The sequence below is a fragment of the Arachis ipaensis genome, chromosome B06 (assembly GCF_000816755.2).
Source record: "Arachis ipaensis cultivar K30076 chromosome B06, Araip1.1, whole genome shotgun sequence".
Lineage (NCBI taxonomy): Eukaryota > Viridiplantae > Streptophyta > Magnoliopsida > Fabales > Fabaceae > Arachis > Arachis ipaensis.
Window position 1 is genome coordinate 16154088 of NC_029790.2, and position 15310 is coordinate 16169397.

Consider the following 15310-nt stretch of genomic DNA (forward strand, 5'->3'; position numbering starts at 1 on the left):
GAAACCGAAACCATACCTTAGCCGATTTCCCAAGCTCAACCGGAGCACTTCCAAACCACTTGTCCACAAGTCCTCTAGGTCTCAACACCTCCAATAACAGATTTTTACCAGCAAAAATCCCTTTTCAAGCTTTTCAAGGTCTCAATCAAGCCCCAATATTCACATATACACAACCTAAGCCACAATCATCATACCCATACACAACATTTCAATACCCAAACATCATAGAACAACAAATTATACTAAGATTGAGAATCTTACCACACCTAAGGTCCAAGGAGACAAGATTAACCTTCTCCTTCAAGAGAGTTGGGTCCTATAACATCAAAGAGCCCAAAATCTCAACATTTTTGCTCATGAAACTCGAAATCAAGGCTGGAAATTCGAAGAGCAAAACGTGGCTTACCTCAAGATTGATTGTATGGGTTTTGTAGAGCTCTCCGCGATGAACGCGTGGCCGCAAATGGTGCGGCAATCGGAGCTCTAGATCAAAAGTTATGGTGGTTTGAAGATCAACCAAGGGAGAGAACTTGAGAGAGTGTTCTTCCCTTCCCTTACTCCATTTCAGCGTGTGTGTGTAACAAATGAGGAGAGAGAGTGCTGAAAACTAGGGTTTTGGCTTAGTTTAGTTGGACCAAGGGCCCACTTTGTGTCCGGTTGGCCCAGTTTGGCCTGTTCGGTCTAATCTTGGTCCAATTTCTATAAAATTGGTACCAAAATTTTCGTCTCAATCTCCTCTATCATATTTAGCCATAAAAATAATATTTTTGGCTTTCTAGAATAAATTCTCATTTATGGGTTAATTAGCCATTAATTAACCAGGTCTTACATTCTACCCACCTAATTGGAAATTTTTCCCACAAAATTCAAATTCAATTACCTGAGAATAAGTGTGGATAATCCGATCGCATCTCCGACTCAAGTTTCCAAGTGTGTTCCTCAACACCGCCTCGACTCCATGCCACCTTGACTAATGAAACCTCTTTCCCACGCAACCGTTTGATACTAGTATCATCAATTCTGACTGGAGCCACTGGAAGCGTCAAATCTTCTCTTAACTGAACCGATTCAGGTTCTAACACATGGCTAGCATCAGGAGTGTACTTCCGAAGCTGCGACACGTGAAACACGTCGTGCAAGTTTGAAAGATGAGGTGGTAGAGCCATCCGATATGCCACCGGTCCAACCCTTTCCAAGATCTGAAATGGACCGATATACCGAGGATTCAACTTCCTTGCTTTAATCGCCCTACCTACTCCCGTGGTTGGAGTAACCTTAAGGAAAACATGATCTCCTTCCTCAAATTCCAAGGGTTTCCGTCTCTGATCGGCGTAACTCTTCTGGCGACTCTGTGCCGTAAGCATCCTATCTCGGATTTTCTTGACTTGTTCAGTGGTCTCAGCTATCATCTCTGGCCCCAACAAGCCTTTCTCTCCAGCTTCATACCAACATAGCGGAGATTGACATTTCCTCCCATTCAATGCCTCATACGGAGCCATTCCGATACTCGCATGGTAACTATTATTGAATGCAAACTCCACTAATGGCATATACCGATCCCAACTCGCCGGTTGGTCCAAAACACAAGCTCTCAACACATCCTCTAGTGTTTGGATTGTCCTCTCGGATTGACCATCTGTTTGAGGATGGTAAGCCGTACTCAAGCTTAGTCGGGTTCTGAAAGCTTTCTGAAATGCACCCCAAAATCTCGAAGTGAAGCGAGGATCTCTATCAGAGATTATAGTAGCCGGTACACCATGAAGTCTCACAATCTCCTTTATGTACAACCGTGCTAGTTCCTCAAGGGTGTAAGTCATCCAAATGGGTAAAAAGTGAGCTGATTTCGTCAGTCGGTCCACAATCACCCAGATAGCATCAAAACCAGTCCTAGTCCTTAGCAATCCTGACACAAAGTCCATTGCAATACTTTCCCACTTTCATTGCGGAACCTCTAAAGGTTGCAACATCCCGGAAGGTCTTTGATGTTCAATCTTCACCTTTTGACAAGTTAAGCACTTTGAAACATATTCCGCCACATCATTCTTCATGCCTGGCCACCAAAACATCGCCTTTAAATCATGGTACATTTTAGTACTTCCCAGGTGAATGGAGAATCCGCTTTTGTGTGCCTCCTTTAAGATATCTTGCCTCAAAGTGCCAACATCCGGAGCTTCTACCTTAGTTGGATCTACGGCTATTCCCTTCTTACTCACCACGTGACCCAAAAACGTTACCTCACTCTTCCAAAACTCACACTTAGACAGTTTCGCATAGAGTTTCTTCTCCTTTAGGATCTGCAACACGATCCTCAAGTGTTCCACATGCTCTTCTTCAGTCTTGGAGTAAATCAGTATGTCGTCAATGAAGACAATAACGAATTTATCCAGAAACAGACGGAACACTCTATTCGTGTAATCCATGAATACTGCAGGAGCGTTCGTCAACCCAAAGGACATTACAGTGTACTCATAATGACCATAACAAGTCCTGAAAGCGGTCTTAGGGATATCCTCACCCCTCACCCTTATTTGGTGATAACCGGATCGCAAATCGATCTTGGAGAAAACCCCAGCTCTTTGTAACTGATCCATGAGATCATCAATCATCGGCAACGGGTACTTATTCTTTATCGTGACCTTGTTTAGCTGCCTGTAATCCACACAGAGCCGCATACTCCCGTCCTTCTTCTTTACCAGTAACACTGGAGCACCCCACGGGGAAACACTTGGTCGGATAAAGTTCTTACCCAACAAATCCTCTAACTAAGACTTTAGCTCGGCCATCTCTAACGGTGACATTCTATAAGGAGCACTTGAGATTGGTCCCGCCCCAGGCACCAGTTCAATAGCAAACTCGACCTCTCGGTTAGGTGGAAATTCATCAATGTCATCAGGAAAACACTTCTGGAAACTCACACACCACCGGAATCTTTTCCAACCTTTGATCATCACCTGAAACACCCGCGGTTAACAACAAGATACCCGGACATTCGGTCCCAGAGTAATTCACCATCATAGAATTTAAGTAGTAACTATTCACCACCACCGGTCCTTCTGTATCTTCTGGCATGAAGCACGCTGTTTTTGTAGAACAGTCGAGCATGACATGGTTCTCAGATAACCAGTCCAATTTCAAGATAAGATCAAGACCGATCATCGGCAAGCAGATTAAGTTATGGACAAAATCACGCTGCTTGAACCTAAATGAAACTTTCGGGCATCCTAACCTAGTTACCATGGCTTCATGGGTAGCATTATACACTTTTAGGTCATTACCTAAGGTTACGATCTTAAATCCTAACTCATGGGCTTTCTCAAATGCAATGAATGAATGCGATGCTCCCGAATCAAATAAAGCATTTAAAGTTTGACCAGCTATTTCACAGTTACCTCGGATAAGTGCCTCAGATCCCTCAGCACATATAGCTGAAGTGGTGAACACCCGACCAGTCTGCTGTGCTTTCCCAGCACCTTGTTTCTGCTTCTCCGGACAATTTGCGGCTTTATGCCCCGCCCTTCCACAATTGTAGCACAAACCCCATCCGGCCTTGCATGGTGCTCCCGGATGGTGACTTCCACACCTAGTATAAGCTTGATCATTCTGAGGCTGCTTCCCAAACCTTTTCCCTTAGGAGTTGTTGTTGTTGGGCCTCCTAAAAGAACCTCCCCTCTTAAAAGGTGGACCTCTAGGTGCAAAGCTCTTCCCTTGGTTTTGTGGGAATGATCCTTTGTGACTCCCTCTCTCAGCAGCCGCCTTCTTCATGCACTCTTCAGCAACCCTACACTTGTTCACCAACACAGAGAAAGTTTTGATCTCTATTGGTCCTTGAGCTCTATTTCCGTTGTTGCCACGGTTGTCCATCTGTTGCCCAAAAGCTTCAGCAGTGGCTTGCATAGCAGCAGCCATGTTCTCGAACGCAATCATAAAGTTCACCGGGTCATTAGGGTTAATCTCTGGCACATGAGCGTTCGTATGACCTCTCCCACGGCCTCTACCGCGTCCACGAGGTGCCATCTGGTTCCTATACACACCAAACAATCGATATTAAGTTGATCAGTCTCAATATCGGAAGTTTAGTACTTCAAAGTCCCAAATGCATGCTCATGAACATTTATGCCAACTATATCAAGTAGATATACTAACAGCACATAACACACATACAGAGAATGCACAAAAGCATAGTCAGTCCGTCCCTCAGGCTCTACAGGAACGAATTGCTCTGATACCATAATGTAACACCCTACCATACAGAGTCTTATGCTTAAGTCATAATTCAGAGATATCAAGGTATTACAACCTCTAAAACAAAAATTTAGTACGAATAGTATGGTGAAAAATGATTATAACTAGGAGCCTTCATAAGAAAAAGGGGTGAAACCAAAATCGTACAAACAACCAAAGTAAACCCAAAAAGACAAAGATCTTCGCAACATCATAAGCTTCTAGCATGCCTCAACGAGAAGCCTCGCGTCCTGCATCTGAAAACCACAAAATCCGCATGGGTGAGAACCAGAGGTCCCCAGCATGGTAACAGTTTCCCATATATAACATGTAATAATAGAGGAAAGCCGAAGGCAATCCTAGAACTTCCTCCAGATAAAATCAAAGCTTATAAACAAGCTAAACCATAAAAGGGCATCTGACTAAAGATCCTTCAATCTAACTAATACTTCTCTTTCCAATTCCTTCAGACCTCCCAACCACCAGCAGGAGTATAATATAGCAAACACAGTTATGTCAGACAAGAGATATACAAATAGGAACGAATAAGGCATTTAGACAGATAGTAAGTAATATGCAGTCAAATAGGCAATCTCAAACAATTCACATAGTATGCATATGATGAATGCCTGTCCCTAATGGCTGATGATATCATCTGTCGGTTATAGAGCCAACCCGACAAGTCCTGGTAGCTAACCATTGGACTGTCCTTCTGTCGTGTCTCCCCAACTCGAGTTATACTCAACAAATCGTGATCATAATCATGATCCATATCCATCACCCTCACTGGTGAATTTTTATGGGGGTGAGCTCATCCGGGGCTTTCACAGTGCCCGGTTACCCTGACGACATAGGGTCAAAAGAGCTTCGAGTCTCAACCTGGAGCACGTGGTGGCTAGCCACTGCTTCCTCCCAGGGAAACCCTCATCTCCGATAGTGGAAGTGCAAACATTCACAATTCATTCAACAGCATATATCCATTTATACTTAGCCATAATCATGGCTCCACCGTAACATGGCAATGATCTAGCCATCCGGCTCACGGTTAAATCCATAACCAGCCAATTCATTAACAATTACGGCCCTTCGGCCCATGGCATAACAAGCACTTCCACCGCCATCATCCGTATTTCACATAATCATCTTTGATCCTCATTGATCATTCATTTTTCCCTTGCTTCACTCGCAAGTTACCACATTCACTAGCTCCTTGTCTCATTGCTAGGCATATCATAATGATTTAAGACATAAGTGGTGAGCTCGGAGGCTTAGAAGTATGAAATTTGGCCTTTAAAACTCAAAAATCAACTTTGGGATGAAAACAGGGCCACGCGTACGCGCACTCCACGCGCACGCGTGGATGGCCACAAAACTCATCGACGCGCAAGCGTCATACGCGTGGACGCGCGGATTGAAAAATAGCCAAACGACGCGCAAGCGTCAGCCACGCGTACGCGTGGGTACTCTTGCGCCCCAGGCACAAAACTGGCACAACTCTGGCACAACTCTCGGGAAAATAGCTGGGCATTTGGTGTAGCGCATCGATGCACCCGCGCACACCACGCACACGCGTGGATGGTGCTTTCTTGAAGAACGGCGCGTACGCACCAAGTGCGCCTATGCGCGGAGGGTCATTCTGCTAAAAATTTTCTAAGTTAAAAGCTACAGAATTCACAGATTCAACCCCCAATCTTCCGACGGACATAACTTTCTCATTTTAAATCGTTTTCTGCCCGTTCTTCCAGTGGCGTGGACGTCCTGGATCCAGTTTCATTTCTAAACAAGTTTGGTACAAAACGGGGATCCGTAGTCCAAGTTATGTCCCGTCAAAACATGCCCAAAAACCATGTTTTCATACAAAACCACAAGGTGCCATTTTCAAAACAAACCATTTTCAACTCTTTTCAGAATCAACCAAAACATGCCAATTTTGCCTTTTTTGAAATTAATCAAAATTTACCAAAATCAACATCAAGCCATCCTCAACTCACATATTGACACTTTACCAAAATTTCCAAAACCACCGTCGCTACAGGGCAAACACAATATCATATCACACATCCTTCCTCATCCCAATTTCCGATAATACCATTTCCAAATCAAACATCATTATACATAATCATCATCATACTCACCATCAACATGGTACCACCCACCAATTCAACCTCAATCATTCATCAAACATATATCACAACATGCAGTTTCTCATATATCACACAATCAAGGCATCAATATTCTTAATCACATATATGATCACATCATATATCTCAACCATTCAACAACATCATCAATTCAATGCCTATCTTAGGGCCTCTAGCCTAAGTATTTTCTACCACATTACATATTAGATACGAGAAACCGAGACCATACCTTAGCCGATTTCCCAAGCTCAACCGGAGCACTTCCAAACCACTTGTCCACAAGTCCTCTAGGTCTCAACACCTCCAAGAACAGATTTTTACCACCACAAATCCCTTTTCAAGCTTTCCAAGGTCTCAATCAAGCCCCAATATTCACATATACACAACCTAAGCCACAATCATCATACCCATACACAACATCTCAATACCCAAACATCATAGAACAACAAATTACACTAGGGTTGAGAATCTTACCACACCCAAGGTCCAAGGAGATAAGATTAACCTTCTCCTTCAAGAGAGTAGGGTCCTATAACATCAAAGAGCCCAAAATCTCAACATTTTTGCTCATGAAACTCGAAATCAAGGTTGGAAATTCAAAGAGAAAAACGTGGCTTATCTCAAGATTGATTGTATGGGTTTTGTAGAGCTCTCCACGATGAACGCGTGGCCGCAAACGGTGCAGCGATCGGAGCTCTAGATCAAAAGTTATGGTGGTTTGAAGATCAACCAAGGGAGAGAACTTAAGAGAGTGTTCTTCCCTTCCCTTACTCTATTTCAGCGTGTGTGTGTAACAAATGAGGAGAGAGAGTGCTGAAAACTAGGGTTTTGGCTTAGTTTAGTTGGGCCAAGGGCCCACTTTGGGTCCGGTTGGCCCAGTTTGGCCCGTTCAGTCCAATCTTGGTCCGATTTCTATAAAATTGGTACCGAAATTCTCGTCTCAATCTTCTCTATCATATTTAGCCATAAAAATCATATTTTTGACTTTCTAGAATAAATTCTCATTTATGGGTTAATTAGCCATTAATTAACCGGGTCTTACATAAACCGGCCTGCCTTTTCTGGCGAGTTACGCGAGCTGGCCCGACGAATTTCTGCTTGTTTGCCACCCCTATTAGTAAGACAATTAATACTTTTATTGCCTTCTCTATATATTAGTACAAAAAAAACTCTCCAATTTTATTTTTTCAAATGAAGTATTTTTCTAACTAAAGAGTTTGTGTCTATCATTACAATTTTTTTTTATTTATCAAATTGACAATTACCTGTGAGTCACATTCCAAAATCACTTGTCTTGCACCCAAAGACCAGACCATCTTCATCCACTTGCTAAGCACTTTGTATGTTGAGGCTATTAAGAAATCTTTGTCTTTTGTGTATTTCCACCCTCCCCTATCATCATCTTCACCTATATTTGGGGGTAGCATTGCAGTGATTTTTTGAACTGTTAATTCTGACAAGTTTCTACAGAGTCTCTCAGTATTTCACTTTCCATTGCTATCCGTCTATTCCCACACTAGACTATTTATATCTATTTCTCTATTTAGAGCTAGTTGACTTAGCTCCCCTTCTCCTTTTACCCATTTATCAAGCTAAAGTTTTGTTGCCATCCCATTACCAATATGTTGAACTGAGTTCTCCTGTAGCACTGACAAGAGTTTCAGCAGCTCCTTCCAGAGATTCGAATACGCATTTTTGACTTGTGTATTGCTATCAATTTGCCTTTCTTTGCAATATTTGTGCAAAAGTATTTTAACCCAGAGAAACTCCAGGTTCTCCTTTATTTGCCATAGAATCTTGAGAAGAAAAGCATCATTCATTGTTATCAAATTCTTGAAATCCAATCTCCTTCATGATTTGGAAGGCATAAGGTTTTCCAGCTTATTAGGTGCATTTTCCAATGGATCGGGTCATCCTCCATATAACGCTTCGTTGAATTATTTCTACACTTTTACATATGCCTTTAGGGACTCTCTCATGTTGCATTTGATAGTATAGCATTGGGCTAAGAACTGATTGAGCAAGGGTTAATCTTCTTGCCAGATGATACGGAATTTTACAAACTCAATTTTTCGTATAACTACTGGCAAGTGCACCGGGTCGTATCAAGTAATAGAACTCATGGTGAATGAGTGTCAATCCCACGAGGATTAATGGATTAAGTCAACAATAGTTTATTGATTATTCTAGTTAGACGGTTCAATATTTAATGATGAGCAATTAAATGACAAGAAGTAAATGAAAGCAATAAAATGACAAGAAAGTAAATGACGAAAGTGTAAAATGCTGGAAATTAAATTACAAGAATGTAAATAACTAGAAAAGTAAATAGCAAGAATTAAAAATGAAAAGAACATTGGGATCAAGAGATATTGCATTCTCAGGATCAATAGCTCTCATCTCCTCTTCAATCATGCAATCATTGATCTCTTGGCAAATCATAAGTGATTAAATTCCAATCTCTTGATAATTCAGTCTCTCTTAACTTGAGCAATTGTCAATTTCTTGATCTAATTGTTCATGAGAAGAGATGAAAATCGGTCTCTGATTTAGAGCTACACAATTTCATGAACCAAGTTGTGGGGTGATTATATGTCACGTATCAATCCCAAACCCAAATTTATAACCATTGTGAGAAAGAACTTCAAGCATTAATTCTATGATTCCTTTCCGGAGGCTCCCATAGAATTCAATTAGATTCAATTCCTCTTTCGATAGAATTTGAATCATTATAATGAAGATCGAAGATCTTTCTAAAGAAACAATAAAAGAAGAATTGAAGATGAAGAATGAAAATAAATTAATCCGTTAAATTGTAATAGAGCTCTCTTTTCCAATGAAGAAAATTAGAAATTCATAACAAAATATTTACAAAAGTGTGTGAAAGAAAATAAAAGAGGAGAAGAGAATGAGGGTGAGAAGAGAGGTCCGTAGACTCCCCCCAAGTTGGTGTGTGAAGAGAGAGTCCTATTTATAAACTATCCTAAATTACAAATAAAAATAAAATTGAAATTACAAGGAAATGCAAATTAACTAACTACTTCTCGATGATTCTTGTGGCCTTGATTGGTTGACAATTGTGAACTTGCTTGCATTGAATTGGAGTGGACCTTGAGTGAAATAATTAAACAAAATTAAAGGCTTTAGGGTTGGGTCAAGGAAGATGCATGAAAGCTTCATAGAGGCACACTTTCTTGGCACTTGAGGCACAAAAATCCACACCTTGGGCCAGCTTGATCATCGAAGGCATCTCTCAATGTAAGCGCTTCACATTTTTGGGCGCTTGAGGCGCCACGTGAAGTACCGAAATTCAGCTCCTGGAGGTGGAATTGAAAGGGCGCTTGAGGCGTTGGTTTAGGCACTTGAGGCACCAAAATAAGGTTCTTGGGCACTTGAGGCGCTGGTTTGAGGTTTCTGGGTGTGCCATTTTGATGTGGCGTTTGAGGCGCTAAAATGGTTGCATCTCTGGATATAGGCGTCAAAAGATGCTTGTTGTTCGTGGTCCAAACGGAGCGTCATTATAAAGTATTATATATCATTAGAAAGTCCTGGATGTCTACTTTCTAATGCCGCTAAAAGCACACCATTTGGATCTCTGTAACTCAAGTTATTCTCCTTTGAAGGCGAAGAGGTCAGCTGGCATCTTCCATGCTGGTGCTATGCTCACATTGTGTTTTTCGGGGTGAATTGCAACCTCAAATCCAATGTTTACTATAGAGTGTTATATATTTTTAGAAATCTTATGAAGTCTACTTTCCAATGACACTAGAATCACCTCATTCGGAGCTTTGTAACTCAAGTTATTCATGTTGGAGTATGAAGAGGTCAGGTTGCTATTTCATCTTGAACTTCTCTTGTGCTTCATGCATCTTAACTTCTCTTGTGCTTCATGCATCTTTTCTTCACGCCACCACAAGCTTCCTTCATGGGCCACGCTTTCAAAAGCATGGCCTAAGTCTTAGAGCGTGGCCAAAGCTTTAAAGCGTGCCCAAATTTTCTTTTTTTTTCTTCTTTTAAGATTGTTTTGTGCTTTTTGCTTCTTTTCTATCATTTTCTAAAAAATTCATCAAATCAAAAAAATCAAAAACAATATACAACTTAAGCACAAAACACTCCATGATTAAGCATTATGACTTAATTTTTATATAAAAAAGCATAGAAAAACACAACATGATGCATACGCATCACTAGAGAGAGGAATTTGCTTTTTCACCCCTTTAGTTTGTTGTTTACTCTTTCAATAACATCTTTATATTTGTCTTTGGTTCCTCTTTTGTTAGTGACAATAGCTCCTAAGTATCTTCCAAGCTCTTTTTCTTTCCTAACTCCAGCTATTCTTCCAATTTTCTCTGTTGTGATTGTTGCCGTCCCTCTTGAGAAGACTATAGAGGTTTTGTTTTTGTTAATTTTGAGGCCCAAAACTTTACAAAAAGTATCCATCATGCTATTGATCTTATGCATTTGGTTAGAGGATGCTTCCGCAAAAAGAAGTAGGTCATCTGCAAACATGAGGTAGGAGATTTTAGGTCATAATCTTTCCACCCCAATCGGATTTCACTCTCCTTTTTGGACATTTTCCTCTATGAATTGAGATAATTTAGCCATGTACATCACAAAGAGATAGGGGAATATTGGAAATATAATCACAACATTACAAATATAATTACAGCAAGTGCAAATATAAACAACGCAAATATAATTACAACAAGTGCAAATATAATCACAACATTACAAATATGTTTAGACCATATTAGAATTCTCTAGCACAAGTATGTTTAGGCTCATAGGTATTAATGTAAAGAGATTTTTTTTTCATTGGATCTTGACCTAGTGAATTATTTTTATTTGAAAAAAATGTTTGAAGAACTTGGCTACCATGAATACAAAAAGATGTATTGGTATGATCCAAAAACTTTTAATATGGAAGTAGGCCTACATCCTATATATGGAGACAAGAAAATTAGAGAAATGTGTAACAAAAAAATATACTTGTGTTAGGAAATTCTAATATGGACTAAACATATTTGTATTGTTGTGATTATATTTGTATTGTTTATGTTTATATTGTTGTGATTATATTTGTATTGTTGTGATTATATTTGTAGTCTTGTGAGGATAATTGCATATCTGTCACTATGTTTGTGTATGACAAGCGATTATGAAGTAGTATTGGAATTATGTGTACAAAATTTGATTTCAGAGAGATGGAAGGGTTTATCTGACTATTAAATAAAATGATGAGGGACCTATTTTCTTAATATATGAGTTTCTTTGGAACCTATTTGCTTGATATGTGATTTCTTTGGAAACCTATTTGTCTGATAAATGGTGTTACGGACCGCCACAAGTCCAGTCCGATTGGCCGACGGGTCGGAGCACCGCCTCTGACCCAAGCCCCGAACCATCCCCCACAATAGGGACAACCCGACGGGTCGGTCCCCAACACCCGACCCGAAGCACACCCGACTTGCCACTAGGCGGCCCAAGTCACCACGCCCAGCGATCGGTCGGGTCGGTACCCTCGGGGCAACACCTGAAGCCCCGACCCAGAAATCGGAACGATTCGCTCCTCCCCTCACGTGGACCAGGACAGCTCATAGAAGCTCCCTAGCCAGTGGGCTAGGTCACCTCTGGGCCCATCCAGCACAATATATAAGAGAAGAGGCCAGCTCTCCCCCCTAGGTACGTAACATCTTACCTAATTTAGCTATCACCTCATTTGGACACTGACTTGATCATCGGAGTGTCCTTGCAGGTGGCCACCCCCCGGTTCACACCGCCCCGGCGTCGCCAACTTTTCAACCTGTATCTCTACACCCGCTCCAAGTTAGTCCAAGGCCTCACCCACTCATCCTCTCATTGCCACCCGACCCGTCGAGCACCCGAGATCATTCAGGCCACGAACATTGGCGCCGTCTGTAGGGAGCCTGGATCAAACATGGAGCGACTCCCCACGTCGGAGGAGCTTCACGAAGGAGGAGGGGCTCGCCTGAGTAGGGCGAGTTCGACGGCTCGCGCCGGTGAACAACCACGATCCTCCATTCAGCCAAACCAACCAATTTACACCAAGACCCCTGAAAGACGTCCCTTCGGAGGGACGGGAGCCGATAGCGGCAAGATTATGCAGGAGCTTAGACACAAAGTACAAAACCTTGAAAGGGAGCTGGCAGCGAGGAGTCGATCCCACGGAGACGTCAGCCGATCCCGCACCCGCTCCCCCTCCCGAAGATACGAGAGCCGAGAAAGGAGTTCGACAAAGCACAAAGACGAAGCGCATACGCAGGCGACCTCCCAGTCTACCCGAGCTAGATCTGAAAGCCACGAGGAGTCCCAAAAGGGAAAAGCCAGGAAACGGCTGGAACCCATTATTATGAGTAGGGGTGGAAACAGGCCAGGCCAGGCCAGGCTTTACTCTTAACAGGCCAGGCCTGTAATAGAGTATATTAGCCTTAGCCTGGCCTGTAGCCTGGTATAGGCTTTTTAATGAGTACTGAGCCTGGCCTGTTGTTAAATCTGGCCTGGCCTGAAGCCTGTCACTAGGCCTGTTTTTTTTTTAATAATAATTAAATTTAAGATATAATTTAATTTTTAAAATTATAAAATATAAAATAATAAATTTATGAATAATATTGATACAAAATACACATATATAACTAAAGAGACAAATGGCTGAGTGGATAAAGGTATTTTCATAAGATAGAAGACCTAAGTTCAAATCCTTCCAATAGCATTTTTACTAGTATAATAAAACTCTTTATATATATTTGCAGGCTCAGGCCGGCCTGACAGGCCCAACAGGCTATTTCAAAAGCCTAGGCCTGGCCTTTTAAAGAATATAGGCTTTTTTAGTAGCCTGAGCCTGGGCCTATTTCCTATCAGGCCAGGCCAGGTCAGGCCGAACACAGGCCAGACTGCAGGCCCCTGGCAGGCCGCCTGTCCTATTTCCACCCCTCGATCCTCAAGGTCCGGCTTCCGAGGAATTTCGACAAGCCGACGGACATGAGGTACGACGGGACTAAGGACCCCCAGGAACACCTCACGGCATTTGAAGCAAGAATGAATCTGGAAGGGGTAAGCGACGCGTTTAGGTGCCGAGCATTCCCTGTGACGCTGGCTGGCCTAGCGATCCGATGGTTTAATGCACTCCCACAAGGATCCATCACGACCTTCACGAACATCTCCCAAAGCTTCCTAGCTCGGTTCACGACACGCATAGCCAAGGCAAAACACCCGATCAACTTGCTAGGAGTTACCCAAAAACCTGGAGAGCCGACCAGAAAGTTCCTGGACAGATTTAATGATGAATGTTTAGAAATTGATGGCCTCACCGACTCGGTTGCCAGTCTTTACTTGACGAACGGCTTGCTAAACGAGGACTTTAGAAAACACCTTACTACCAATCCCGTCTGGACCATGCAGGAAATTCAAAGCATGGCTAAAGAATACATCAACGATGAGGAGGTAAGCCAGGTCGTGGCAGCCAACAAACGGCAGCCCTCAAACCCCTTAGCACGGCAGGCCCCTCAGGTCGACAGGTACAAGGAAGCTCCCAGGGACAGAACCTCGGCAAAATAATCAAAACAAATCCCACGAGTAGGGAGATTCACAAACTACACGCCACTTATGACGCCCATAGTGGAGGTCTACCAGCAGATCGCGGACAAGGGAATCCTGTCCAGAACCAAACCATTGAAAGAGAGAACAGGAGGAAACAAAAGCCTTTACTGTGATTACCATAAGGGGTTCGGTCACAAAACCCAGGACTGCTTTGATCTCAAAGACGCTTTAGAGCAAGCCATCAGGGAAGGAAAGCTGAACGAGTTCTCCCGACTCATCCAAGAACCAAGGAGGCGAGAGCAAGAACGCTCCGAAGAGGACAGCAACCAGACTGTCAAACCAAGACAAGGGCCCGCAGGGAACACCGACAAAAAAGGATACCCGGGTCCTATCCATCTCGACGGGAGGCCCCGCCGTTCCGAACAGGGGATCTCCCATGATATCTTTCGGTCCAGAAGACCAATGGTTTCATGATCTTCCCAAAAACCCCCCCATGGTAATCACAGCAATGGTAGGGACGGGCTTAGTCAAGCAAATCCTTGTCGACACTGGGGCCGACTCCAATATCCTGTTCAGGAATGTATTCGACGCCATGGGACTCAAGGAATCCGACCTCAAGGGCCACTAGCACGGGGTCATGGGACTAGGCGACAACTATATAAAACCTGACGGGACAATCTCCCTCCCAATCTGCCTAGGAACCGGAGGCACCAGGAGGTCGGTTATGGCGGACTTCGTAGTCCTCAGAGACTCCACAGCCTACAACATCATCCTGGGAAGAAAAACCATCAACGAGTTCTCAGCCGTAATATGCACTAAATTCTTAACAATGAAGTTCGTAACGGACAAGGGAACTGTTGGCTCCATTAGGGGAGACTTAGAAGCGGTGGTCGCCTGCGACAACGCCAGTCTCTCCCTAAGGAAAGAGTCTAAAAAGGTAGCCGGCGTGTTCTTGGCAGACCTGGACGTAAGGATAGAGGACAAGCCGAGGCCGGAACCAGAAGGGGACATGGAGAAGTTCCAGATAGGGAAATCGACAGAATAGTTTACCTTCGTAAACAGGAACCTGCCTCACGAACTTAAGGGCCTCCTTATGGAGGTCGTAAGGGCGAACAGTGACCTCTTCGCATGGACACCGTCAGACATGCCGGGCTTGGATCCCGAAGTCATGTCCCACCGACTAGCCGTCAAACCAGACGCCAAACCAGTAGCCCAACGACGAAGAAAGATGTCTCAAGAAAGGGCCGATGAGGTCGCCAAACAAATAGCCGGGCAACTAGAAGCCGGATTCATCAAAGAGCTCGAGTACTCGACATGGCTGTCCAACGTCGCCCTAGTAAAAAAAGCCAGCGGGAGGTGGAGAATGTGTGTTGAAGATTCCGATTTGAACA

General features: G+C 43.1%; 1 protein-coding gene across 1 annotated transcript; it reads left to right on the forward strand.

The window, feature by feature from the left end:
- Window positions 13028-13937, forward strand: LOC107646437. The gene is made up of 3 exons (XM_016350620.1): window positions 13028-13045; window positions 13133-13138; window positions 13242-13937. The coding sequence occupies exons 1-3, from the start codon at window positions 13028-13030 to the stop codon at window positions 13935-13937; spliced, it is 720 nt and encodes a 239-aa protein (XP_016206106.1).